The following is a 26,413-nucleotide window of genomic DNA, read 5'->3' as shown; positions in this document are numbered from 1 at the left end:
TAGAAGTACATAGAAATTACAACACGGAAACAGTCCATGTTGATGTCGATCCTCCACACGTATAGTAGTTCGAATCCTATGTGCCCACTATGTTCCCACATCCCTTCATGCCCCTTTTTCCTTCAACCCTGATGTAACCTGTACTTAAATGTGGACAAATCTTCCAAAAACACTGAATACTGGGTGCTGTGACGGGGACAGCAGGGTCTCTCTGGGTGCTGTGACAGGGACAGCAGGGTCTCCGGGTGCTGTGACGGGGACAGCAGGGTCTCTCCGGGTGCTGTGACGGGGACAGCAGGGTCTCCGGGTGCTGTGACGGGGACAGCAGGGTCTCTGGGTGCTGTGACGGGGACAGCAGGGTCTCCGGGTGCTGTGACGGGGACAGCAGGGTCTCCGGGTGCTGTGACGGGGACAGCAGGGTCTCTCCGGGTGCTGTGACGGGGACAGCAGGGTCTCTGGGTGCTGTGACGGGGACAGCAGGGTCTCTGGGTGCTGTGACGGGGACAGCAGGGTCTCCGGGTGCTGTGACGGGGACAGCAGGGTCTCTCTGGGTGCTGTGACGGGGACAGCAGGGTCTCTGGGTGCTGTGACGGGGACAGCAGGGTCTCTGGGTGCTGTGACGGGGACAGCAGGGTCTCTCCGGGTGCTGTGACGGGGACAGCAGGGTCTCTGGGTGCTGTGACGGGGACAGCAGGGTCTCTCCGGGTGCTGTGACGGGGACAGCAGGGTCTCCGGGTGCTGTGACGGGGACAGCAGGGTCTCCGGGTGCTGTGACGGGGACAGCAGGGTCTCCGGGTGCTGTGACGGGGACAGCAGGGTCTCCGGGTGCTGTGACGGGGACAGCAGGGTCTCTGGGTGCTGTGACGGGGACAGCAGGGTCTCTGGGTGCTGTGACGGGGACAGCAGGGTCTCTGGGTGCTGTGATGGGGACAGCAGGGTCTCTGGGTGCTGTGACGGGGACAGCAGGGTCTCCGGGTGCTGTGATGGGGACAGCAGGGTCTCTGGGGGCTGTGACAGGGACAGCAGGGTCTCCGGGTGCTGTGACGGGGACAGCAGGGTCTCCGGGTGCCGTGACGGGGACAGCAGGGTCTCTCTGGGTGCTGTGACGGGGACAGCAGGGTCTCTGGGTGCTGTGACGGGGACAGCAGGGTCTCTGGGTGCTGTGACGGGGACAGCAGGGTCTCTGGGTGCTGTGACGGGGACAGCAGGGTCTCTGGGTGCTGTGACGGGGACAGCAGGGTCTCTGGGTGCTGTGACGGGGACAGCAGGGTCTCCGGGTGCTGTGACGGGGACAGCAGGGTCTCTGGGTGCCGTGACGGGGACAGCAGGGTCTCTGGGTGCCGTGACGGGGACAGCAGGGTCTCTCCGGGTGCTGTGACGGGGACAGCAGGGTCTCTCCGGGTGCTGTGACGGGGACAGCAGGGTCTCTCCGGGTGCTGTGACGGGGACAGCAGGGTCTCTCCGGGTGCTGTGACGGGGACAGCAGGGTCTCCGGGTGCTGTGACGGGGACAGCAGGGTCTCCGGGTGCTGTGACGGGGACAGCAGGGTCTCCGGGTGCTGTGACGGGGACAGCAGGGTCTCCGGGTGCTGTGACGGGGACAGCAGGGTCTCCGGGTGCTGTGACGGGGACAGCAGGGTCTCCGGGTGCTGTGACGGGGACAGCAGGGTCTCCGGGTGCTGTGACGGGGACAGCAGGGTCTCTCTGGGTGCTGTGACGGGGACAGCAGGGTCTCCGGGTGCTGTGACAGGGACAGCAGGGTCTCTCTGGGTGCCGTGACGGGGACAGCAGGGTCTCTCTGGGTGCTGTGACGGGGACAGCAGGGTCTCCGGGTGCTGTGACGGGGACAGCAGGGTCTCCGGGTGCCGTGACGGGGACAGCAGGGTCTCCGGGTGCTGTGACGGGGACAGCAGGGTCTCCGGGTGCTGTGACAGGGACAGCAGGGTCTCTCCGGGTGCTGTGACGGGGACAGCAGGGTCTCCGGGTGCTGTGACGGGGACAGCAGGGTCTCTCTGGGTGCTGTGACGGGGACAGCAGGGTCTCTCTGGGTGCTGTGACGGGGACAGCAGGGTCTCTCTGGGTGCTGTGACGGGGACAGCAGGGTCTCCGGGTGCTGTGACGGGGAAAGCAGGGTCTCCGGGTGCTGTGACGGGGACAGCAGGGTCTCTGGGTGCTGTGACGGGGACAGCAGGGTCTCTCCGGGTGCTGTGACGGGGACAGCAGGGTCTCTGGGTGCTGTGACGGGGACAGCAGGGTCTCTGGGTGCTGTGACGGGGACAGCAGGGTCTCCGGGTGCTGTGACGGGGACAGCAGGGTCTCTCCGGGTGCTGTGACGGGGACAGCAGGGTCTCCGGGTGCTGTGACGGGGACAGCAGGGTCTCTCCGGGTGCTGTGACGGGGACAGCAGGGTCTCTGGGTGCTGTGACGGGGACAGCAGGGTCTCTCCGGGTGCTGTGACGGGGACAGCAGGGTCTCTCTGGGTGCTGTGACAGGGACAGCAGGGTCTCCGGGTGCTGTGACGGGGACAGCAGGGTCTCCGGGTGCTGTGACAGGGACAGCAGGGTCTCCGGGTGCTGTGACGGGGACAGCAGGGTCTCTGGGTGCTGTGACGGGGACAGCAGGGTCTCTCCGGGTGCTGTGACGGGGACAGCAGGGTCTCCGGGTGCTGTGACGGGGACAGCAGGGTCTCCGGGTGCTGTGACGGGGACAGCAGGGTCTCCGGGTGCTGTGACGGGGACAGCAGGGTCTCCGGGTGCTGTGACGGGGACAGCAGGGGTTAGGGGAAGTTGAAAAGGTAGGTTCAATTTATTTTATTTCAGGAGCCTAACCTAGGTGGAGAAGGTTCCAGGACAGGAGGCGGCAGTGAAAATACAACACCAGAAAACAGGTAGGTGACTGGTTGGTGAGTACTTTCACAAACTTATTCTAAGTAGAATTCAATAGTTAAGCTAAATCGTAGTAAATAAAAGGGTATTGTAAGGGTTAAGTCATGGAAGGGCAGCTCGGACCCGTGTCATGCTTCTCCTGTGCCATGTGGGAAATCAGGGACACTGTCCCTGACAACTATGTGTGCAGGAAGTGTGTCCAGCTGCAGCTCCTAGCAGACCGCATGGCGGCGCTGGAGCTGCGAATGGACTCACTCTGGAGCATACGCGATGCTGAGGATGTTGTGGATAGCACATTCAGTGAGTTGGTCACACCGCAGGTAAAGGCTAGCTCAGACAGTAAATGGGTGACCAAAAGGCAGGGTAAAGGCAGGAAGGTAGTGCAGGAGTCACCTGCGGTCATCTCCCTCCAAAACAGGTTTACCGTTTTGGGTACTGTTGGGGGAGATGACTTATCAGGGGAAGGCACCAGCAGCCAGGTTCAGGGCACCATGACTGGCTCTGCTGCACAGAAGGGTGGGAAAAAAAGGGATAGGGCTATAGTGATAGGGGATTCAATTGTAAGGGGGATAGATAGGAGTTTCTGTGGCCGAGACCGAGACTCCAAGATGGTATGTTGCCTCCCTGGTGCAAGGGTCAAGGATGTCTCGGAGCGGGTGCAGAGCATTCTGAAGGGGGAGGGGGATCAGCCAGTTGTCGTGGTACATGTAGGTACCAACGATGTAGGTAAAAAGAGGGAGGAGGTCCTACAAGCTGAATTTAGGGAGTTAGGAGCTAAATTGAAAAGTAGGACCTCAAAGGTAGTAATCTCTGGATTGCTACCAGTGCCACGAGCTAATAAGTTTAGAGAGAGTAAGATAGATAAGCTAAATACGTGGCTTGAGCAGTGGTGCAAGGGAGAGGGATTTAAATTCTTGAGGCATTGGAACCAGTTCTTGGGGAGGAGTGACCTGTACCAAGGGGACGGTCTACACCTGAACTGTGAGGGAGCCGATGTCCTCGGGGTAATATTTTCTAGGGCGGTTCGGGAGGATTTAAACTAATTTGGCAGGGGGATGGGAACCTAGATAGTGGAAAAGAGGGAAGTCATATGAAGTCAGAAATAGATGGTAGAAAGGTGAGAAGCAATAAGCAAAGGAGAGAAACACAAAGGGCCAAACTAATTCATAATGAGAGTGTGAAAAAAGCAAGCCTGAAGGCTTTGTATCTTAATGCTAGAAGCATTAGGAACAAGGTGGATGAATTAGTTGTGGAAATAGAGGTAAACAAGTATGATTTGATTGGGATTACAGAAACGTGGCTGCAGGGTGGGCAAGGCTGGGAACTTAACATCCAGGGATATACAATATTTAGGAAGGATCGGCAAAAAGGTAGGGGAGGTGGGGTAGCATTGCTGGTAAAGGAGGGGATTAATGCAATGGAAAGGAAGGATATTAACTCGGATGAAACGGAATCTGTATGGGTAGAAATGAGAAATAGCAAGGGGAGGAAAACGTTAGTGGGTGTGATATATAGGCCTCCAAATAGTAATATGGAGGTGAGGGAAGGCATAAAAAGGGAAATTAGAGAAGCGTGCGATAAGAGCACAGCTGTCATCATGGGTGACTTTAATTTACATATTGATTGGACTACCCAAATTAGTAAAAATTCTGAGGAGGAGGAATTCCTGGAATGTTTTCGGGACGGTTATCTGGACCAATATGTCGAGGAGCCGACTCGAGATCAGGCCATTTTAGACTGGGTATTGTGCAATGAGAAGGGACTTATCAACAATCTTCTTGTACGAGGCCCCTTGGGTCAGAGCGATCATAATATGATCGAGCTCTCAGTCGAGATGGAGAGTGAGGAAATTGAATCAGAGACTAAGGTCCAGAACTTAAATAAAGGGAATTACGAGGGTATGAGACGGGAATTGGGTAAGATTGATTGGGTGGTGTTTCTGGGGGGATTGACAGTGGATAGACAATGGCAAGCATTCAAAGATAGAATGGAAGAATTCCAGAACATGTTTATACCGGTTTGGCATAAAAATAAACCTAAAAAGGTGGCTCAACCGTGGATAACGAGGGAAATTAGGGACAGCATAAAATCAAAAAAAAGGGCATATCAACTGGCAAAAAAAAGCACCAGACCGGAAGATTGGGGGCAGTACAGGATACAGCAAAAGAGGACAAAGGGATTAATCAGGAAGGGGAAAATAGAATACGAAAGTAAACTTGCAGCAAACATAAAGACAGACTGCAAAAGCTTTTATCGGTATATCAGGAGGAAAAGACTGGTAAAATCCCAAGTCGGTCCCTTGCAGTCCGATTCGGGAGAATATATAATGGAGAATAAGGAAATGGCAGACCAATTAAACTCATACTTTGGTTCTGTATTCACAAAGGAGGACACAAATAACCTCCCAGGAATATCGGCAAACATAGGGACTAATGAGAGGGAGGAGCTGACAGAAATTAGTATCTCTAGGGATATGGTGTTGGGTAAGTTGAGGGGACTGAAGGCCGACAAATCCCCGGGGCCTGATAAACTACATCCTAGGGTACTTAAGGAGGTGGCCCTGGAGATAGCAGATGCTCTAAGGATCATCTTCCGGAACTCCATTGACTCGGGAACAATACCCGTGGATTGGAGGGTAGCTAATGTTACCCCAATATTTAAAAAGGGGGGTAGAGAGAAAGCAGGGAATTATAGACCAGTAAGCCTTACATCGGTTGTGGGCAAAATGCTAGAGTCCATTATTAAGGATAAAATAGCGGAGCACTTGACAAATGGGGAAAGGATCGGACAGAGTCAACATGGATTTACAAAGGGTAAATCGTGTTTGACTAATCTGCTGGAATTTTTTGAGGAAGTAACTGGTAAAATAGATGGGGGAGAGCCAGTGGATGTGGTGTACCTTGACTTCCAGAAAGCCTTCGATAAGGTTCCACACAAAAGATTATCATGCAAAATTAAGGCTCATGGGATTGGGGGCAAAGTATTAACGTGGATAGAGAACTGGCTGGCGGATAGAAAACAGAGAGTTGGAATAAACGGCTCGTTTTCGGAGTGGCAGGCAGTGACCAGCGGGGTGCCGCAAGGATCTGTCCTGGGACCCCAGCTGTTCACAATATATATAAATGATCTGGATCAGGGAATTGGATGCAATATTTCCAAATTCGCTGACGACACTAAACTAGGAGGAGGGGTGGGCTCTGATGAGGATGTCAGGAGGCTACAGTGCGATTTGGACAGGTTGGGGGAATGGGCGGATACGTGGCAGATGCACTATAATGTGGATAAATGCGAGGTTATCCACTTTGGGGGTAAAAACAGGAGGGTAGATTATTATCTAAATGGCAATAGATTGGGAGATGGGGAAGTGCAGAGGGACCTGGGTGTTCTTGTGCACCAGTCACTGAAGGAGAGCATGCAGGTGCAACAGGCGATTAAGAAGGCAAATGGTATGTTGGCCTTCATATCAAGGGGGTTCGAGTATAGGAATAGGGATACCTTACTACAGCTGTACAAGGTGCTGGTGAGACCGCATCTGGAGTATTGTGTACAGTTTTGGTCGCCCCATCTGCGGAAGGATGTTCTTGCCATGGAAAGAGTGCAGCGGCGATTCACCAGGCTGATACCTGGAATGGCGGGAATGACCTACGAGGAGAGATTGAATAGTTTGGGCTTGTACTCACTGGAGTTTAGAAGATTGAGAGGGGATCTCATCGAAACATATAAAATTATGGCAGGCCTGGACAGGCTGAATTCAGAGAGAATGTTTCCAATGGCAGGGGAGCACAGAACCAGGGGCCACAGTCTAAAAATAGCGGGCAAATCATTTAAAACAGAGATGAGGAAGAATTTCTTCACTCAAAGAGTGGTGAGCCTGTGGAATTCCCTGCCACAGAGGGCTGTGAAGGCTAATTCAATAAATATTTTCAAGAGAGAATTGGATATATTTCTGAAGGCTAAGGGGATTAAGGGTTACGGAGAAAAGGCGGGGACGGGGTACTGAACTGGTAAGATCAGCTATGATCTCAGACGAAGATCAGCCATGATCTCATTGAATGGCGGAGCAGGCTCGAAGGGCCGAATGGCCTACTCCTGTTCCTATCTCTATGTAACTATGTAACTATGTGACGGGGACAGCAGGGTCTCTGGGTGCTGTGACGGGGACAGCAGGGTCTCTGGGTGCTGTGACGGGGACAGCAGGGTCTCCGGGTGCTGTGACGGGGACAGCAGGGTCTCTGGGTGCTGTGACGGGGACAGCAGGGTCTCCGGGTGCTGTGACGGGGACAGCAGGGTCTCCGGGTGCTGTGACGGGGACAGCAGGGTCTCTGGGTGCTGTGACGGGGACAGCAGGGTCTCTGGGTGCTGTGACGGGGACAGCAGGGTCTCTGGGTGCTGTGACGGGGACAGCAGGGTCTCTCTGGGTGCTGTGACGGGGACAGTAGGGTCTCCGGGTGCTGTGACGGGGACAGCAGGGTCTCCGGGTGCTGTGACGGGGACAGCAGGGTCTCCGGGTGCCGTGACGGGGACAGCAGGGTCTCTGGGTGCTGTGACGGGGACAGCAGGGTCTCTGGGTGCTGTGACGGGGACAGCAGGGTCTCCGGGTGCCGTGACGGGGACAGCAGGGTCTCTGGGTGCTGTGACGGGGACAGCAGGGTCTCCGGGTGCCGTGACGGGGACAGCAGGGTCTCTCTGGGTGCTGTGACGGGGACAGTAGGGTCTCCGGGTGCTGTGACGGGGACAGCAGGGTCTCTGGGTGCTGTGACGGGGACAGCAGGGTCTCTCTGGGTGCTGTGACGGGGACAGTAGGGTCTCCGGGTGCTGTGACGGGGACAGCAGGGTCTCCGGGTGCTGTGACGGGGACAGCAGGGTCTCTGGGTGCTGTGACGGGGACAGCAGGGTCTCCGGGTGCTGTGACGGGGACAGCAGGGTCTCCGGGTGCTGTGACGGGGACAGCAGGGTCTCCGGGTGCTGTGACGGGGACAGCAGGGTCTCTCTGCGGGATAAGTGAAGGTGGACCAAGTGACCTGACCTTCCTTGTGTATCTGTCTTGTGATCCTTTGATCTGCTGCCCACACCATATCCTCCATTTCCATTAGGATTAGTCTCAGCGCAGTTGACCTTTAACGTTCAGGATTTAGTGTTTAAGTTTGGACTCTCATTTACCTCCTTACTTTTATTTTCTAATTCAGTATCAGAACAGATGCTACTTACTCAGTCTGATCCACCTTTGGCCCCAAAATATGAAGCTCCCTCAGTACAAGACGCATCAGTAACTTAAATAAAAACAGAAAACTTTTCAATTAGGACAAAATGCCTGATTTTACATTGATATAAATCTACCTCAAACAATGATTCAAATCTAGTGAATATAGAATCTAGAAGGCACTTGGGTTTTACAACATAATACCATTATTCTGCAGCAGATTACCACTTAAATGTCTCTGTTCACACAATAAATTACTTTTGAAGTGCAAGAACTGTTGTAGTTTTCATGGTCATCAACCATCAGCTGGAAAATCTTCAACCATGGAAATACTAGGAGCCATGCAGCAGATTCTACACCAGAGGCAATACTAGGAGCCATGCAGCAGATTCTACACCAGAGGCAATACTAGGAGCCATGCAGCAGATTCTACACCAGAGGCAATGCATAATGGAGCAGCATTCTCGGGATGTGGGCAAGGCCGCCATTTATTGCCCATCTCTAGTTGCCCTTGAGAGAGGGAGTTCCAGGATTTTGACCCAGCGCCGATATACTTCCAAGCCAGGATGGTGTGCATGACTTGGAGGCAGTGATGTTCCCATGCGCCTGCTGCCCTTGTCCTTCTATAGGTGGTGGAGGTTGCAGGTTTGGGAGGTGCTGTTGAAGAACACTTGGCGAGTTGCTGCAGCGTATCTTGTCGATGGTATACACTGCAGTTACGGTGCACCGGTGATGGAGGGAGTGGGTATTTAACGTGGTGGATGGGATGCCAATCAAGTGGGCTGCTTTGTCCTGGTTGGTGTTGAGTTTTTTGAGTGTTGTTGGGGCTGCACCCATTCAGGCAAGTGGAGAGTATTCCATCACACTCCTTACTTGTGCCTTAAAGGTGATGGTAGGCTTTGGGGAGTCAGGAGCTGAGTCACTTGCCACAGACCTCTGACCTGCTCTGAAAGCTATGGCATTTATCGAGCTAGTCCAGTTGAGTTTCTGGTCAGTGGTGACTCCAAGGATGTTGATGGTGGGGGATTCAGCGATGGTAATGCCACTGAATGTCAAGGAGAGGTGGTTAGATTCTCTCATGTTGGAGATGGTACAGTCTGACACTTGTGAGGCCCAAATGTTACTTGCCATTTATCAGCCCAAGCCTGGATGCTGTCCAGGTCTTGCTGCATATGGGCACGGACTGCTTCATTACCTGAGGAATTACAAATGGAACTGAACATGCTGCAATCATCAGCGAAGATCCCCATTTCTGACCTTATGATGGAGGGAAGGGCTTTGATAAAACAGCTGAAGATGGTTGGGCCTAGGACACTGCCCTGAGGAACTCCTGCAGTGATGTTCTGGGACTGAGATGATTGTCATAGTCATAACGGCACAGGAGACCGCCATTCGGCCCATCGAGTCCATGCCGGCTCTCTGTAGAGCAATCCAGTCAGTCCCATTCCCCCGCTCTGTCCCCGGAGCCCTGCAAGTTTATTTCCCTCAAGTGCCTATCCAGTCTCCCCTTGAAAACACTGAGTGTCTCCGCTTCCACCACTTCCGTCGGCAGCGAATTCCTAGTCATCCCAGGTCATCCTCACTCGCTGTGTAAAAAAGATTTTCCTCACATCCCCGCTATATCTCTTAGCCAAAACCTTAAATCTGTGTCCCGTATTCCTTGCACCATCAACTAGTGGGAACAGCCTTTCCCCGTCTAGCCTATCCAAACCCGTCATAATCTTGTACACCTCTATCAAATCACCCCTCAATCTCCTTTACTCTAATGAAAACAAATCCAGCTTCTTCAACCTGTCCTTGTAGCTAAGATCCCCCATCCCCGGAACCATTCTGGTAAATCTCCTCTGCACCCTCTCAAGGGACTTCACATCCTTCCTAAAGTGTGGTGACCAGAACTGGACGCAATACTCCAGTTGTGGCCTAACCAGCGCTTTATAAAGGTTCAGCATAACTTCTCTACTTTTGTACTCAGTACCTCTATTTATGAAGCCCAAGATCCCATATGCTTTGTTAACCACTCTCTCAATGTCCTGCCACCTTCAGGGACCGATGCACATTAACTCCCAGGTCCCAGGGGAGACCAAACGCAGATTGGGTGACCGCTTTGCGGAACACCTCCGTTCAGTCCGTAAGGATGACCCCGAGCTTCCGGTTGCCTGTCATTTTAATTCACCGCCCCATTCCCACTCGGACCTCACCGTCCTCGGCCTCTTGCATTGTTCCACGGAAGTTCAGCGTAAACTCGAGGAACAGCACCTCATCTTCCGATTAGGCACTTTGCAGCCTTCTGGACTCAATATCGAGTTCAACAATTTCAGATCATAACCTCGGCCCCTATTACATTTTTACTTATATTTTTTATCCACACCTTTGTTTTGGCTTTCCCTCCTCCCCACCCCCCTCTTCCTTTTTTTTCTCTCTCCCACATGGCAGCTGTCTCATTCTGCTAGGACATTTCACACCTAATCTAGAGCCGTCTTTTGTCTCCACTAGTCCTATCACCATCTCGTCTCGCTTTGAATACCTCTTAATGTCTCTTCGTTTCTCTTTTGTTCTCTCCCAGCCTGGCCCTTCAATCTATTTCATTTCCTGTGCCTTTCCAGTCTTGACAAAGAGTTTGACTCGAAACGTTGACTATTTCTCTTTCCACGGATGTTGCCTGGCCTGCTGAGTTTTTCCAGCATTTTCTGTTGTTATTTCAGATTTCCAGCATCCGCAGTATTTTGCTGTCAAACTCCCAGGTCCCTCTGTCCCTGCACACTCTTTAAAACTGGGCCATTAAGTGTATATTGCCTCTCCCTGTTCTTTCTGCCAAAATGCATCACCTCACACTTCTCTGTATTAAATTCCATCTGTCACTTGACTGCCTATTCTGCGAGCCTTTCTATGTCCTGTTGCAGTCGATTGGCATCATCATCACTGTTTGCAAGAAGGCAAATGGTATGTTGGCCTTCGTAGCGAGAGGGTTCGAGTACAAGAACAAGGATGTCTTACTACAGTTGTACAGGGCCTTGGTGAGACCACACCTTGAGTATTGTGTGCAGTTTTGGTCGCCTTATCTGAGGAAGGATGTTCTTGCCATGGAGGGAGTGCAGCGAAGATTCACCAGACTGATACCTGGGATGGCAGGAATGACATATGAGGAGAGATTGGGTCGATTGGGCTTATACTCACTGGAGTTTAGAAGAATGCGAGGGGATCTCATTGAAACTTATAAAATTCTAACAGGACTAGACAGACGAGATGCAGGAAGGATGTTCCCAATGGCCGGGGAGTCCAGAACCAGGGGTCACAGTCTAAGGATAAGGGGTAAGCCATTTAGGACAGAGATGAGGAGGAATTTCTTCACCCAGAGAGTGGTGAACCTGTGGAATTCTCTACCACAGAAGGCAATGGAGGCCAATTCATTAAATATATTCAAGAAGGAGTTGGATATATTTCTTAAGGCTAAAGGGATCAAGGGATATGGGGAGAAGGCAGGGACAGGGTACTGAATTTGGATGATCAGCCATGATCTCATTGAATGGTGGAGCAGGCTCGAGGGGCCGAATGGCCTACTCCTGCTCCTATCTTCTATGTTTCTATGCCACACCCCCAAGTTTGGTGTCTTCAGCAAATTTAGAAATTCTACTCTGTATTCCAATATCCAGGTCATTTATATATAAAAAAGCAGTGGCCCCAGCACTGACCCTTGGGGAACACCACTGTCTACCATCCTCCAGTCTGAAAAACAGCCATTTACCACAACTTGTTGCTTTCTGTCCTTAAGCCAATTCCTTATCCAAGCTACCACTGACCCACCTATTCCATGAGCCTCAATTTTGTTTACCAGCATTCTATGTGGTACTTTGTCAAACGCCTTCCGAAAATCTATGTAGACAACATCCATTGCATTCCCTTCATCAATACTCCCTGTTACTTCATCAAAAAATTCAATTAGATTAGTCAAACACAATCTGCCTTTTACAAATCCGTGTTGGCTTTCCTTAATTAGCTTAAACCTCTCCAAGTGCCCGTTAATTTTTTCCTTGATCATTGTTTCTAAAACTTTACCCACCACTAATGGCCTCCAATGGTCACAACCACCTTCCTTTGTGCTAGGTATGACTCCAGCCAGTGGAGAGTTTTCCCCCAGATCCCCACTGACTTCAGTTTTACTAGGGCTCCTTGATGCCACACTCGGTCAAATGGTTTCTTGACGTCAAGGGCAGCCACTCACACCTCACCTCTGGAATTCAGCTCCTTTGTCCATGTTTGGAACAAGGCTGTGATGAGGTCAGGAGCCGAGTGGTCTTGGCAGAACCCAAACTGTGCATCAGTGAGCAGGTTATTAGTGAGTAAATGCTGCTTGATTGCACTGTCGACAACACCTTCCATCACTTTGCTGAAGACTGAGAGTAGACTGATGGGGCGGTAATTGGCCGGATTGGATTTGTCCTGCTTTTTGTGGACAGGACATACCCGGGCAGTTTTCCACATTGTCGGGTAGATGCCAGTGTTGTAGCTGTACTGGAACAGCTTGGCTAGAGGCGCGGCTAGTTCTGGAGCACAAGCTTTCAATACTATATCCGGGATGTTGTCGGGGCCCATAGCCTTAGCTGTATCCAGTGCATTCAGCCGCTTCTTGATATCACGTGGAGTGAATTGAATTGACTGAATACCGGCATCTGTGGTGTTGCAGATCTCGAAGAGGCCGAGGGGGGTCATCCACTCAGTACTTCTGGCTGAAGATGGTAGCGAACACTTCGGCCTTGTCTACTTGATTCATGTGCTGGGCTCCACCATCATTCATGCTAGGGTGGTTCATGGAGCCTCCTCCTCCTATTAGTTGTTTAATTGTCCACCACCAATCATGGCTGGATGTGACAGGACTGCAGAGCTTTGATCTGATCCGTTGGTTGTGGGATCGCATAGCCCTGTCTATAGCATGCTGCTTCCGCTGTTTAGCATGCATGTAGTCCTGTGTTGCAGCTTCCCCAGGTTGGCACTTCATTTTTAGGTACGCCTGGTGCTGCTCCTGGCATGCTCTTCTACACTCCTTATTGAACCAGGGTTGGTCCCCTGGCTTGATGGTAATGGTAGAGTGAGGGATATGCCGGGCCATGTGGTTACAGATTGTGGTGGAATACAATTCTGCTGCTGCTGATGGCCCACAGCACCTCATGGATGCCCAGTTTTGAGCTGCTAGATCTGTTCTGAATCTATCCCATTTAGCATGGTGATAGTGCCACACAACACGATGGAGGGTGTTCTCAGAGTGAAGACGGGACTTGGTCTCCACAAGGACTGTGCGGTGGTCACTGCTACCAATGCTGTCATGGACAGATGCATCTGCGACAGGTAGATTGGTGAGGACGAGCTCAAGTCCATTATTCCCTTGTGTTGCTTCGCGGAACCACTGGACAGGTTCTTCATGACTCAGCAAGCTCGGTCAATGGTGGTACTACTGAGCCTTAGCAATGGACATTGAAGTTCTCCACCCAGAGCATATTCTGTGCCCTCAGTGCACCCTCCAAGTTGTGCTCAACATGGAAGAGTACTGATTCATTAGCTGAGGGAGGGTGATAGGTGGTAATTAGCATGTTTCCTTGCCCATGTTTGCCCTGAAGCCATGATACAGATCCACCAGAGGTGGGGCACAGTGGTATACAGTCAGGTGGGAGTGGCCCTGGGAGTCCTCAACTGGGTCTGTCCTGCCGGTGGGACAGGACATACACAGGAATGATGGAGTAGTCTGGGACGTTGAGTGATAGGTCTGATCCTGTGAGTATGACGATGCCAGGCTATTGCTCCATTAGTCTGTGGGACAGTTCTTCCAACCTTGGTACCAGTGCCCAGATGTTAGTGAAGGAGACTTTATAGGGTCACTGGGCTGGGTGTGCCTTCGTTGTGTCCAAATTTGATGCCTAGATCTCAGCCGAATGTTCCGTCTGGTTTTATTCTTATTATTTGCAGCAGTTTTATACAACTGATTGGCCACTTCAGAGGGCAGCTGGGTTGGGACTGGAGTCACATATAGGCCAGACCGGGTAAGGACGGCAGGTTTCCCTCCCCAAAGGTCATTAGTGAATCAGTTCGGATTTTGCGACAATCCAACAGCTTCAAGGTCACCATTGATTCCAGATTTCGTTTTTTTTCAAACTAAATTCAAATTCTCAAAGTGCCATGGTGGGAATTTAACTTGTGTTCTCTGGAATATTAGTTCAGGCCTCTGGATTACTGGTCCAGTAACATAACCACTACGTACCATACCCTGACTTAAGGGTCAGAGGTTTACTGGGACAGTGGGTGACCTAGACAGTAAGGGACAGTTTGGAGATGTCTGTAGTTGCCAAGTATTTGAACATGCCTTAGCTCAGTTCTATTCTGAGACTCAATTTATGTAAAGATTGTTTCACAAAAGCTACAACATTTTTCTGTATGTGTTAGTGTTGCAATTAGCTAGGATATGTTGCATGAACAATAAGACTTATATGTTCCTCTGAACAGTGGGTGAGCGGGGCAGTCAGGGACAGTGGGTGAGCGGGGCAGTCAGGGACAGTGGGTGAGCGGGGCAGTCAGGGACAGTGGGTGAGCGGGGCAGTAACTGATGGGAGTTTCCCATTCGGATCCGGATAATCCTGCCGACCAATGTTCTACTGAGTGCAACAGAAAATGCTGGAAAAACTCAGCAGGCCAGGCAACATCCATGGACAGAGAAATAGAGTCAATGTTTCAGGTCGAAACCCTTTGTCAGGACTGAGAGAAAACACAGGAAATTAAACAGATTAAAAGGCCAGTTTGGGGACTGGGAAATGGGGATAAAGAACAAAAGAGAAGTGAAGAGACATTAAGAGATATTCAAGATGAGACGAGATGGTGATCGGACTAGTAGAGACAAAAGACGGCTCTAGATGTTTATTACATGGATGCAGTGTGAAGTGTGAAATGCGCTGGCAGAATGAGAGACAGCTGCCATGTGGGAGAGAAAAAAAAGGGGGAAGGGCACAAAACAAAGGTGTGGATAAAAAAATATATAAAAATGTAATGGGGGTCGAGGTTATGATCTGAAATTGTTGAACTCGATGTTGAGTCCAGAAGGCTGTAAAGTGCCTAATCGGAAGATGAGGTGCTGTTCCTCGAGCTTACGCTGGGTTTCTGTGGAACAATGCCAGAGGCCGAGGACGGTGAGGTCTGAGTGGGAATGGGGCGGTGAATTAAAATGACAGGCGACCGGAAGCTCGGGGTCACCCTTACGGACTGAACGGAGGTGTTCCGCAAAGCGGTCACCCAATCTGCGTTTGGTCTCCCCAATGTAGAGGAGACCACATTGTGAGTCTTCTACTGAGTAGGGTGGTCCTAGCAGGGTAAGCAGCAGGAAACTTCCCAGAGCTCTGTACTGGTAAGTTGCTTGGTTTAAGTTTCCCTTTGCATTTAGCAGTCTTTAGAACAACCTGTGGCCAAGCTCTTGTGTAAGGGGGGTGTGCACTCCATATTGGGCAAGCAGAAATTCTACAGGGGTTGATGCCTCAGTAGTTTGATTCTGTTGCCCTTGAAAATAGTGATGGAGTGCCATGCACGTCACACACCCAGTTGACCAAAACACATTACACAAGGGAGAGGCTGCTTGTTCAGTCAGGTGGCAGTAATGCAATCAAGAGTCTAGAAACTTGAACCTCATCTAAAGCCTGTAACAGATTGATGTCATGCAGTTCTTGGAGGGTTCTCTGGGCACCTGATAAACAAGAAATGATTACCAATTAAGAGTGAGATAATGACAATGGCATTTCTACTCACCAACAAAGCAAAGGCATCTGCTACCATCAGCATGTAAAAGACATTGTTCCAACCGGTGGGGGAGATGAGACCAGCTAATAGAGGCCCTAAAGCAGCACCTGCAGGCAGAGGAAGGCACAGAACAAGAGTCCGTCAGTCCCAGGAACATGGCAACAGAATACAAACAAGGAACTTCAAAAACTTATTGACAGAGATACCGTTTACATTCAGAGATCCCAGACTGCCCAGGACCACTAGATCCGAGCAGGGTAAATGGGCACTATTCACCCTGGACATGCTTGCGGTTTCCCATTCTCGTGTGCATCATCTAAATTAAGATTAATTGTCATTCATTAGCCTGTTTTAATATTTACATTTACAGCCACAAGTGTAACACCAGCAGTACTACCTGGGGGAGGGGGGGAATGGGCAGAAAAGAGATCAACACAGAGTGCCTAAAGCTCCAGTCAGAAGTGTGATACATATTGCAACAACTACCTGCATTTATATTGCACCTTTAACATAGATAAATATTCCAAAGAAACTTCATAGCGTCTGAATCAAAAAATGGAAGCCAAGCCAAAAAAGGAGATATTAAGAGGCGTGACCAAAAGCTTGGTCAAAGTGGTGGGTTTTAAGGTGGGTCTTAAAGGAGGAGAAGGAGGCAGAGGAGTTTAGAAAGGGAATTACACAATGACCCTGAATTTGCGGTTGGTATGATGTATACGTGGAGTGCACTGTCATACTGTCTTTGAAACTGACCACAATTTCCGACTGCACATGGGCTTCACTGCGTCCTTCACCTCCTCATACAAATCGAGGTGCTGGCGAGAAGTTGAGCTAATTTCCCACCTACTGCGAGGTAATCATGCTGAAAATGTTAAGTCTGGTGCAAACAGGCGCAGGAAGCCTGTTACACAGTGTAAGGGGACCGGATGAGAAAATTGTAATACAAAAGGATCTGTAACCAAGTGCTATAATGGAAGATTTGTTTTAAGAGTTTTCATAATTAAGTGCTTGTAAGTACACTGAATAAAGCATTAAATGAGTGGTTTGTAACCTTTTTTTAATGAGAAGTTAATAATCAGAGTGTAAAGTAATGAGAGACTTGTATTGCCAGAGGTTTTTTACAACAGATGTTTTGTGAATTTTGAATAAACATACTTTGTTCTAATGAGAGATTTACAATAACAGATTGTTACCATGAGATTGCAGTTACAGAATTTATCATAATGGCAGCCTTTTAGTTAATTTTTTTTTTACAATGCAGTTTGTGACAATTACATAAGAACATAAGAGGTAGGAGCAGGAGTAGGCCATACGGCCCCTCGGGCCTGCTCCGCCATTCAATGGGATCATGGCTGATCCGAACCTAGACTCACGTCCACTTCCCTGCCCGTTCCCCGTAACCCCTAATTCCCTTATCAGCTAGGAAACTGTCTGTGATGAAATATATGCCTTCACCAGCCCCTGTGTTTTACCTGCTTTGTATTGTGTGAACCGCCCCCTTTTGTTCCTATTGTGTGTATTGGCTGCGCCCCTGTCTTTTGCCATATAAAGGTCTCAAGAGCTGTACGAGTCATTTCTACCAGACGAACCCGATGTGGAAAGACCTGCAATGTTCTTAGTGATTAAAAGCCTTTAGTTGAATCCTTTAAACTCCATGGGCTGGATTTTGCTACGGGGGCGGGTTGGAGGTGGGAAACCCACATTCGGGCTTGTTGTCCCGCCTCCATGGAGATGTGGCCAACCCACTGGATTTTCCTCTGATTGACCTTGTTGAGCCCGCCCTGTGGGCTCAGCAGGCCAATTAAGGGCCACCCGGCAACAGGTGACGTCAGAGATTGACATTTCATCTGTCAAAAGCTTTTGGCAGATGAAAGATCAGTGTTTAACAGCTGTTTGAAGCTGTCAAGCACTGGAAAACTGCTAATTCAGCCTCAGTCCTTTCTCAGGATAACTTTAAAATCATTTTGCTGCAGAAACCAAGAAGCTGATTTTTTTTTAAATTCTTGCAGCCGACTCCCGACACCGGAGTGCAGGACTCCTGTAAAGGTAAGTAAAAGTAAGTTAAGCTTATTTAAACACTTTAAACACTTGCAAAACACTTACCTTTGCACTCCTGCACCCCTCACTCACCTGAACACTGGGCATCTCGACCCCTCCAAGACCTCAGACCCACGTCCCGCCTCGAAAACTTTTCGTGGTTTGGAGCTGTCGGGAAGCCCACAAACCAGCAATAAAAATCGCGAATAGGCAAAAAACTACCTGTTAACTACCTGTTAACAGGCAGTTTAATTGCCTTTAATCCCTTCCCGCCTCTGGGAGTCGGGTTCCAGCACTTGTCGGCAACCCGACTCCTATGAAATTGACATGGAGGCGGGTTGGAGGCGGGATGGGGTCGGGACCCCCGGATCTCCGATTTTTATCGCCCGCACGCCTCCAACCCGACTCCAGGGGCTTAGGAAAATCCAGCCCCTTGTCTTTGAGTTATTGAAGGCACATCAATTTTAATCACTAAAACACCAAGATGGATCGACTCCTGAAACCAGAGCGCTTGAATCTGGACCCCCATGCCTCAGACGCAGCCACACAGTTCGGACACTGGTTCCAATGCTTCGAATTCTTCATTGCAAACTCATCCACCACCATAGCAGCCGCAACCGCCACCGGAGACGTGAAACTGGAAATCCTGCGAAACTGGGTGAGCCATCGGGTCTCCCCTCTCATCCAAGATGCCACCAGCTACGGGGATGCCTGCACCATTCTGAAGGCCCACTACGTGCGGCCAATAAACGAGGTGTACGCCAGGCATCTTCTGACTACTCGCACGCAGCGGCATGGTGAGTCACTAGAGGTCTTTATGCTAAGCCTAAAAGTACTGGGCAGAGACTGTAACTGTAAGGCCGTGTCTGCCATCGTGTACATGGAGGAGCTGATCCGAGACTCCTTTATTGCGGGCCTCAGTTCTAATTACATTCGGCAGAAACTGTTTGAAAAGGAGGGACTGGACTTAAAACAGGCTATGGATATAGCGCGATCGCTGGATATGGCCCAGAGGAACCCTGAATCCTGTTCCTCAGGCCACACGGCCCACTTCGCCTCGTGCGCGCCGTAGGGGCCGCCATCTTGGAAGCCATCTTCACCTCCCAGGTCTCAGGCCAGCCCAGCACCATCGGAGCCCCAGCCTCCACCCAGGAGCCCCACTACTGCCGCGATGCATCGGGGCCCGAAATGCTACTTCTGCGGCCAGGACAAACACTCCAGGCATCTGTGCCCAGCGAAGGGCACCACCTGTTTTAAATGCGGGAAGAAAGGACATTTCAGCAAAGTCTGCAGAGGGAACCCCGCCTCCAACTCCACCACCGCCGCGTGCGCGCCATGGGAGCGGCCATCTTGGACGCCATCTTGTCCACCCTCATGGAGTCCACCATCTTGCCCCGACTACACGGACCTCCAGGACCCACTGGTGGCCTCGATCACAGTGGATCAATCCAGGCCGCATCCGTTGTCTAAATCGATGATGGACATAGAGGTAAACGGGAACAAGGTTAAATGCTTGATTGACTGCGGGAGCACCGAAAGCTTTATTCATCCTAGCCTGGTAAAACGACTTTCACTAACGATAGTCCCCACACAGGGCAAAATCGCCATGGCTGATAAGACTCATACCTCAAAAATTACAGGTTTCTGCGCGGTTATGTTGTCGGTAAAAGGCACTGATTACAGAGATTTTAAACTATTGATAATGCCAGATCTCTGTGTGAGCGTGATCTTGGGTCTGGACTTCCAGTGCCACCACCAAAGTTCACGCTTACCTACAGTGGGTCCCAGCCGCCCCTCACAGTGTGCGGTCTGGCTACCCTGAAGGTCAAGCCGCCCTCTCTGTTCGCCAACCTCGCACCCAACTGTCGACCCATAGTGGCCAAGAGTAGGCGGTACAGCTGGGAGGATAGACGGTTCATTGCGTCGGAAGTAGAAAGACTCAAGCGGGAGGGTATCATCGAATGCAGTACCAGCCCGTGGCGCGCCCAGGTAGTAGTAGTTAAGGGGAGTGAAAAGAAGCGGATGGTGATAGATTATAGCCAGACGGTTAATCTATACACCTAGCTAGACGCCTACCCTCTGCCCCGCATAGCGGATATGGTTAACCAAATTGCGCAATACCGGGTGTTTTCCACCATCGACCTAAAATCGGCATACCACCAGCTCCCCATTAGGCTGGAGGGCCGTCCATACACCGCCTTCGAGGCGAATGGACGGCTCTACCACTTCCTCAGAGTCCCCTTTGGGGTAACGAATGGGGTCTCGGTCTTCCAGTGGGAGATGGACCGCATGGTCGATGAGAACCAGTTAACAGCCACCTACCCATACCTAGACAACGTCACCATCTGCGGCCACGACCAGCAAGACCACGACTCGAACCTCGCGAGATTTCTGAAAACCGCTCTCAGACTCAATCTCACCTACAACGAGGATAAGTGTGTCTTTAGCGCCATGCGCCTCTGTATCCTGGGCTGCGTGGTGAAAAACGGGGAAATCGGTCCGGACCCCGACCGATTGCGCCCCCTACGGGAGCTACCCCTACCAAACACTCCCAAGGCCCTGAAAAGGTGCCTGGGGTTTGTATTGATTTCTTTGTGGGTTCAATGACGAGACATTTATGAAAGAGAATGTCTTTTAATCTAAAGTCTGTTCAACTCTTTTTAACAGCTTTACAGGAGACATCATGCTAGTGATCCATCTAGAACGAAACTGAAACTAAACTCAACTGCTTCTCTCACATGACCTCTGCTGGTCAGGCATAAGTAATCAATACATGCAAACATGCTGGTAAGGCATCATAATCAAACAGGCAAATAACATCACTATTTGCTGATATCATTACATCTCCTTTTCTTAAAACAAAAGTATTTTACTTTTAACTAACAACATGTTTTCTTTGTATTAATCTGCATTTTAACTGTAACACTTAATGAACTTACATTATCATGATCAAGGTTTTTTAACCTTGCTTTGTGTGTTCACATGAAATATGTAAATACACTAGAACTTGAAGAAAGAATAAGATAACATTACTTCCTTCTATAACAATAGTCCTTAAATTTGCTCAATGAGTCTCTCAGGAGGCTTCACGTGTCTTGAGGATTTTCTGATTGATTGTCCTTGAATCTGAGTTGTTGCCTCAGATGATGGTTTCTCAGCTGTGTGATCCGATTGTTCAACAGTATCAGTCTTTTGACCTGCTGTGGCTGGTCCCATGAGAAGATCTCGACGATTTCTTCTCAGAACAGCACCCTCATCTGTCTGAATGGTGTATGATCTTGGTTGAACTTCACTCAGGACAGTTCCCTTCTGAGTCCATATGTTTGTTTTGTCTTTGAACCTTACTTGGTCACCAGTGTGGAGTTCAGGTAGGTTTTGTGTTCCTCTGTCATAGTAGTACTTTTGCTTTTCTTTCTGTTGCTCTTTGAACTTCCTCACTTTCTCCCCCTCTTTTGTTTTCAGGAGGTTCTCCGGGATGGGTAGGTTTGACCTTAGCATATGTCCCATAAGGAGTTGGGCTGGTGACATACCGCACTCGAGCGGCATTGTGCGGTATACAAGCATGCTCTGGTAGAAGTCAGTTCCACTGTCTTTTGCCTTGTATATCAGTCTTTTCACTGTCTGGACCGATTTTTCCACTAGACCATTGGACTGTGGAAAGTGAGGACTTGACGTTGTGTGGACAAAGTCCCACTCTTTGGCAAAGTATCGGAAACTTGCATTGTAAAACTGTGCCATGATTTCCTCACGTGTAGGAAGCTTGAAGTGCTCTCTCTTTATTGCTCTGTTTAGATCTCTTGGATCCAGGCAAATTCTGAGCTTTCCATTCTTTTTGTCCACAACGATGAGGGAACTCACCCACTCAGTTGGCTCATCTATCTTCTGAATCACGTTCAGGCTTTCCATCCTGTCCAACTCTGCCTTCAGTTGCTTTTGAAGAGCAAACGGAACTTTTCTGCATGGATGTATGACCGTTGGCATACTTTTATCTACTCTGATCATGTGTTCTCCTGGCAGGCAGCCTAGACCCTGAAATAGGTCATTGTACTCTTTCATGAGTTCATCATAGACTGTCTCTCCTTCGCTTTCCACAACGAGGACTCTCTTTACCAGCTTCAGTCTCTCACAGGCTATTAAACCTAGTATGGCTTGCACATCCTTTGGCACCACGATTAATGCTAGCGTGTGCTCTCTGTCCTTGTGTGTTACTTTGACAATGCATCTTCCTTTCACTGGTATATCAGTACCTGAGTATCCTGTCACTTTCACTTTTATTCCATGTATCTTTGGTCTGGGTCTAATTTTCTTAAAATCAGTCTCTGATATCACATTAACTTGTGCTCCAGTATCCAATTTAAATGGAATGTGTATGTCATTCACTTTTAGTGTCAACATCCAGTCTCTTTTTTCTTCTTTGTTTTCAGACACAACATCTACATTGGACTCCTCTATCTCGCTTTCATCTACTGCATGGACCTTGCTTTGTTGCGCTTGGTTCTTACAGCAACGGGCATAATGGTTGTTTTTGTTGCAACTATTGCATTTTTTACCATATGCTGGACACTCTTTTGGTGGATGCTGTGTACCGCATCGACTACGTCTTTCGATTGTCCCTTTCATTTTCGTTCGCTGGCCACGCCTCTTTTTTCACATTGGCGCTCTTTTTGTTAAACGGTTTGTGTCCGTTCTTTCTCACTGCATCCACGTTGCAGCTATTGTCACTGGACAGCTCCTTTGCCTGCAACTTCACAGTCTCTGTAGCCCTACACAGTGCTATGGCTTTTCCCAGGTCTAGATCTTGCTCTCTTAGTAGTCTTTCCCTTAGACCATTATCCGGAATACCACACACCAGTCTGTCTTTTATCAGCGAGTCTGTCAGTCCCCCAAATTCACACGATTTGCTTCTGTTTCTCAGTTCAGTCACATACTGATCAATAGTCTCACCCGTTTTCTGTACACGTGAAAAATCTGTGCCTCTCAAACGTCACGTTACGTTTAGGTATGCAGTAGGCCTCAAACTGTTCCATTATTTTATCTAGCTTCATTTTGTCTCCATCAGCAGCGAATGTGAAGTTATTATACACCTCCAGCACTTCATCACCCACGACATGTAAGAACAGTGACGATTTCTTTTTATTACTTTTCTCGTCAGCTCCGATTGCCGCTAAATACAACCCCATACGTTGTTTGAATCTCCTCCAATTTTCAGCCACATTACCTGTCAACTGAAGCTTCGCCGGTGGGAGTAAACCTTCCATTTTTCACTTCGTTAGCTATTCTCTAATGGTAAGTATCTGTGGAGAGCTGATTTAACTTCAGATTTTTCCTCTTCATCTCTTTCAATCACTTCTGACACCATGTATTGATTTCTTTGTGGGTTCAATGACGAGACATTTATGAAAGAGAATGTCTTTTAATCTAAAGTCTGTTCAACTCTTTTTAACAGCTTTACAGGAGACATCATGCTAGTGATCCATCTAGAACGAAATTGAAACTAAACTCAACTGCTTGTCTCTCACGTGACCTCTGCTGGTCAGGCATAAGTAATCAATACATGCAAACATGCTGGAAAGGCATCATAATCAAACAGGCAAATAACATCACTATTTGCTGATATCATTACAGGGTTCTTCTCCTATTACGCCCAATGGGTCCCCAATTATTCCGACAAGGCCCGTCCCCTCCTGAAATCAACGTCCTTCCCGCTCACGGCCAAGGCCCACGCCACCTTCAACAGCATTAAACACGACATTGAGAAGGCCGCGCTGCAGGCAGTGGACGAAAACATCCCTTTCCAGGTCGAAAGCGATGCGTCCGACTTCGCTTTAGCAGCCACCCTCAACCAGGATGGGCGGCCCGTAGCCTTTTTCTCAAGAACCCTCCAAGGGCCCGAGATCAGGCACTCCTCGGTAGAGAAGGAGGCCCAGGCCATAGTGGAGGCAGTGCGGCACTGGAGGCACTACCTAGCCGGCAAACGCTTCACACTGCTTACCGACCAGCGGTCGGTAGCCTTCATGTTTAACAACAAACAGAGGGGGAAGATCAAGAACGACAAAATTCTCAGGTGGCGGATCGAACTCTCCACGTTTGAGTACGACATAATATATAGGCCGGGGGCCCTCAACGAATCCCCCGACGCCCTATCACGAGGGATGTGTGCCACCATCCAGGGGGACAGGCTACAGGGCCTCCACAACGGCCTCTGCCACCCGGGGGTCACCCGGCTATTCCACTTTATAAAATCCCATAACCTGCCCTATTCCATCGAGGAGGTCCGGTCTATGACCAGGGACTGCCGCACCTGTGCGGAATGCAAGCCCCGTTTTTTCAGGCCCGACCGAGCCCACCTGATCAAAGCTACACGGCCATTCGAGCGCCTGAGCTTAGATTTCAAGGGACCACTCCCCTCCACCGACCGCAATGTGTACTTTCTCAACATTGTGGACGAGTACGCCCGCTTCCCATTCGCCTACCCCTGCCCAGACATGACCAGTGCCACGGTCATCAAGTGCCTCGGCAACCTGTTTTGCACGTTCGGCATGCCTAACTACATCCACACTGACAGGGGGGCGTCGTTCATGAGCGACGAACTGCGCCAATACCTGCTGTCGAAGGGGATAGCCACGAGTCGGACCACTAGTTATAACCCCCGGGGTAATGGGCAAGTGGAGAGGGAGAACGCGACAGTGTGGAAGGCGGTCACCTTAGCACTAAGGTTTAAAGGCCTCCCCACCTCCCGCTGGCAAGAGGTCCTCCCAGACGTACTCCACTCGATAAGGTCGCTACTGTGTACTGCTACTAACGCCACTCCTCACGAGAAGATGTTTGTTTTTCCCCGCAAATCAACCTCAGGAGTGTCCCTACCCTCGTGGCTCTCCACCCCAGGGACAGTCCTATTACGAAAGCATGTGAGGGGCCACAAAACGGATCCACTCATGGAGGCAGTACACCTACTCCACGCAAACCCACAGTACGCGTAGGTCAAGCACGCCGACGGGCGTGAGGACACCGTGTCCATAAAGGACCTCGCCTCGGCAGGAAGCGACGACGACCCATCACCACCACCCCCAGAAGAACCTCCACCATCCCCAGAGGTATCCTCACCACCCCCAGAAGTACCTGCAACACCCCCAGCACATGGGTATGCCCAGGAGGGCACCACGGACTCCCGGTCGGAACCGGAGGTACTGTTGCGACGTTTAGGAAGGACTATCACACCCCCGGACAGACTAAATCTGTAGAAGGGGTGAATGTGATGAAATATATGCCTTCATCAGCCCCTGTGTTTTACCTGCTTTGTATTGTGTGAACCGCCCCCTTTTGTTCCTATTGTGTGTATTGGCTACGCCCCTGTCTTTTGCCATATAAAGGTCTCAAGAGCTGTATGAGTCATTTCTACCAGACGAACCCGATGTGGAAAGACCTGCAATGCTGCAATGTTCTTAGTGATTAAAAGCCTTTAGTTGAATCCTTTAAACTCCTTGTCTTTGAGTTATTGAAGGCACATCACTGTCTATCTCCATTTTAAATTTATTTAATGTCGCAGCTTCCACAGCTCTCTGGGGTAGCAAATTCCATAGATTTACTACCCTCTGAGTGAAGAAGTTTCTCCTCATCTCAGTTTTGAAAGGGCAGCCCCTTATTCTAAGACTATGCCCCCTAGTTCTAGTCTCACCCATCAGTGGAAACATCCTCCCCGCATCCACCCGATCAAGCCCCCTCACAATCTTATATGTTTCGATAAGATCGCCTCTCATTCTTCTGAATTCCAATGAGTAGAGGCCCAACCTACTCAACCTTTCCTCATAAGTCAACCCCCTCATCTCCGGAATCAACCGAGTGAACCTTCTCTGAACTGCCTCGAGAGCAAGTATATCTTTTCTTAAATATGGAAACCAAAACTGTACGCAGTTTTGTAATAAAAAAAATGATGAGTGGTCTGCACTGATATTTGTAACAGCAAAAATTGGCACAATGGAAGTTTTGCAATACTTTGTTTTAAAAGGAAGTTTGTTGTTATGAAATAACGGTACAATTTTTTTCTGAGTCATGTATATCTGTATAAAGGAGAGACAAAGATCGATCCCTGATATTCACCCAGAACTTCACTTTGGGAGTATTGGATTGGCTATTGGCTATAAGTTAGGAAGTGAAAGGAGCACCACCCCCCGTGATCGCAGGTGCACACACGCACAATGGTGTGCTCCTGGGCTCTGTGGGGGAGTACGGTGCTCAGAACTCTGCAGCATTTGAAAGGAAGTTCTCGGAGGGAGGATCGCATGAGGTAGGTGCGGATTTCCTTGCGATGTCGGCGGCGTAGTCCTCAGCTATGCCGACTGCCAATTCAGGCCCAATACGTGGGGTAGAGGAGGGAGGATGCACAAGTAAGGGAAGAAGGGATACAAGAATTAGATAGGATAAAAACAGATAAAGAGGTATTTAAAAAGTTTGCAGCGCTCAAAATAGAAGTCACACGGGCCAAATGGGGAGCATCTTCGGCTGCTGAGGGAAGTAAGGCACAGTCTGTT

The 26,413-nt window shown here is 49.9% G+C and overlaps 1 protein-coding gene across 2 annotated transcripts in view; it reads right to left on the bottom strand.

Moving 5' to 3' along the window:
* Window positions 1-26,413, bottom strand: part of slc37a1 (solute carrier family 37 member 1) — a 194,669-nt gene that overhangs the window by 5,377 nt on the left and 162,879 nt on the right. The window contains exons 18-19 of one of the 2 annotated variants that reach the window (XM_086007336.1): window positions 15,861-15,958; window positions 8,093-8,154 (exon numbers count right to left, since the gene is read on the bottom strand). In XM_086007336.1, coding sequence (XP_085863462.1) covers window positions 8,093-8,154; window positions 15,861-15,958 — 160 coding nt within the window. Of the gene's footprint in view, window positions 1-8,092; window positions 8,155-15,860; window positions 15,959-20,499; window positions 23,363-26,413 lie in introns of those variants that run through there. The other variant, XM_086007338.1, reaches the window with a different exon arrangement.

Source organism: Somniosus microcephalus, chromosome 14 (assembly GCF_052327205.1).
Source record: "Somniosus microcephalus isolate GS21.2 chromosome 14, FLI_Smic_1.0, whole genome shotgun sequence".
NCBI classification, from domain to species: domain Eukaryota; kingdom Metazoa; phylum Chordata; class Chondrichthyes; order Squaliformes; family Somniosidae; genus Somniosus; species Somniosus microcephalus.
This window is presented reverse-complemented; position numbering and strand designations above follow the sequence as displayed.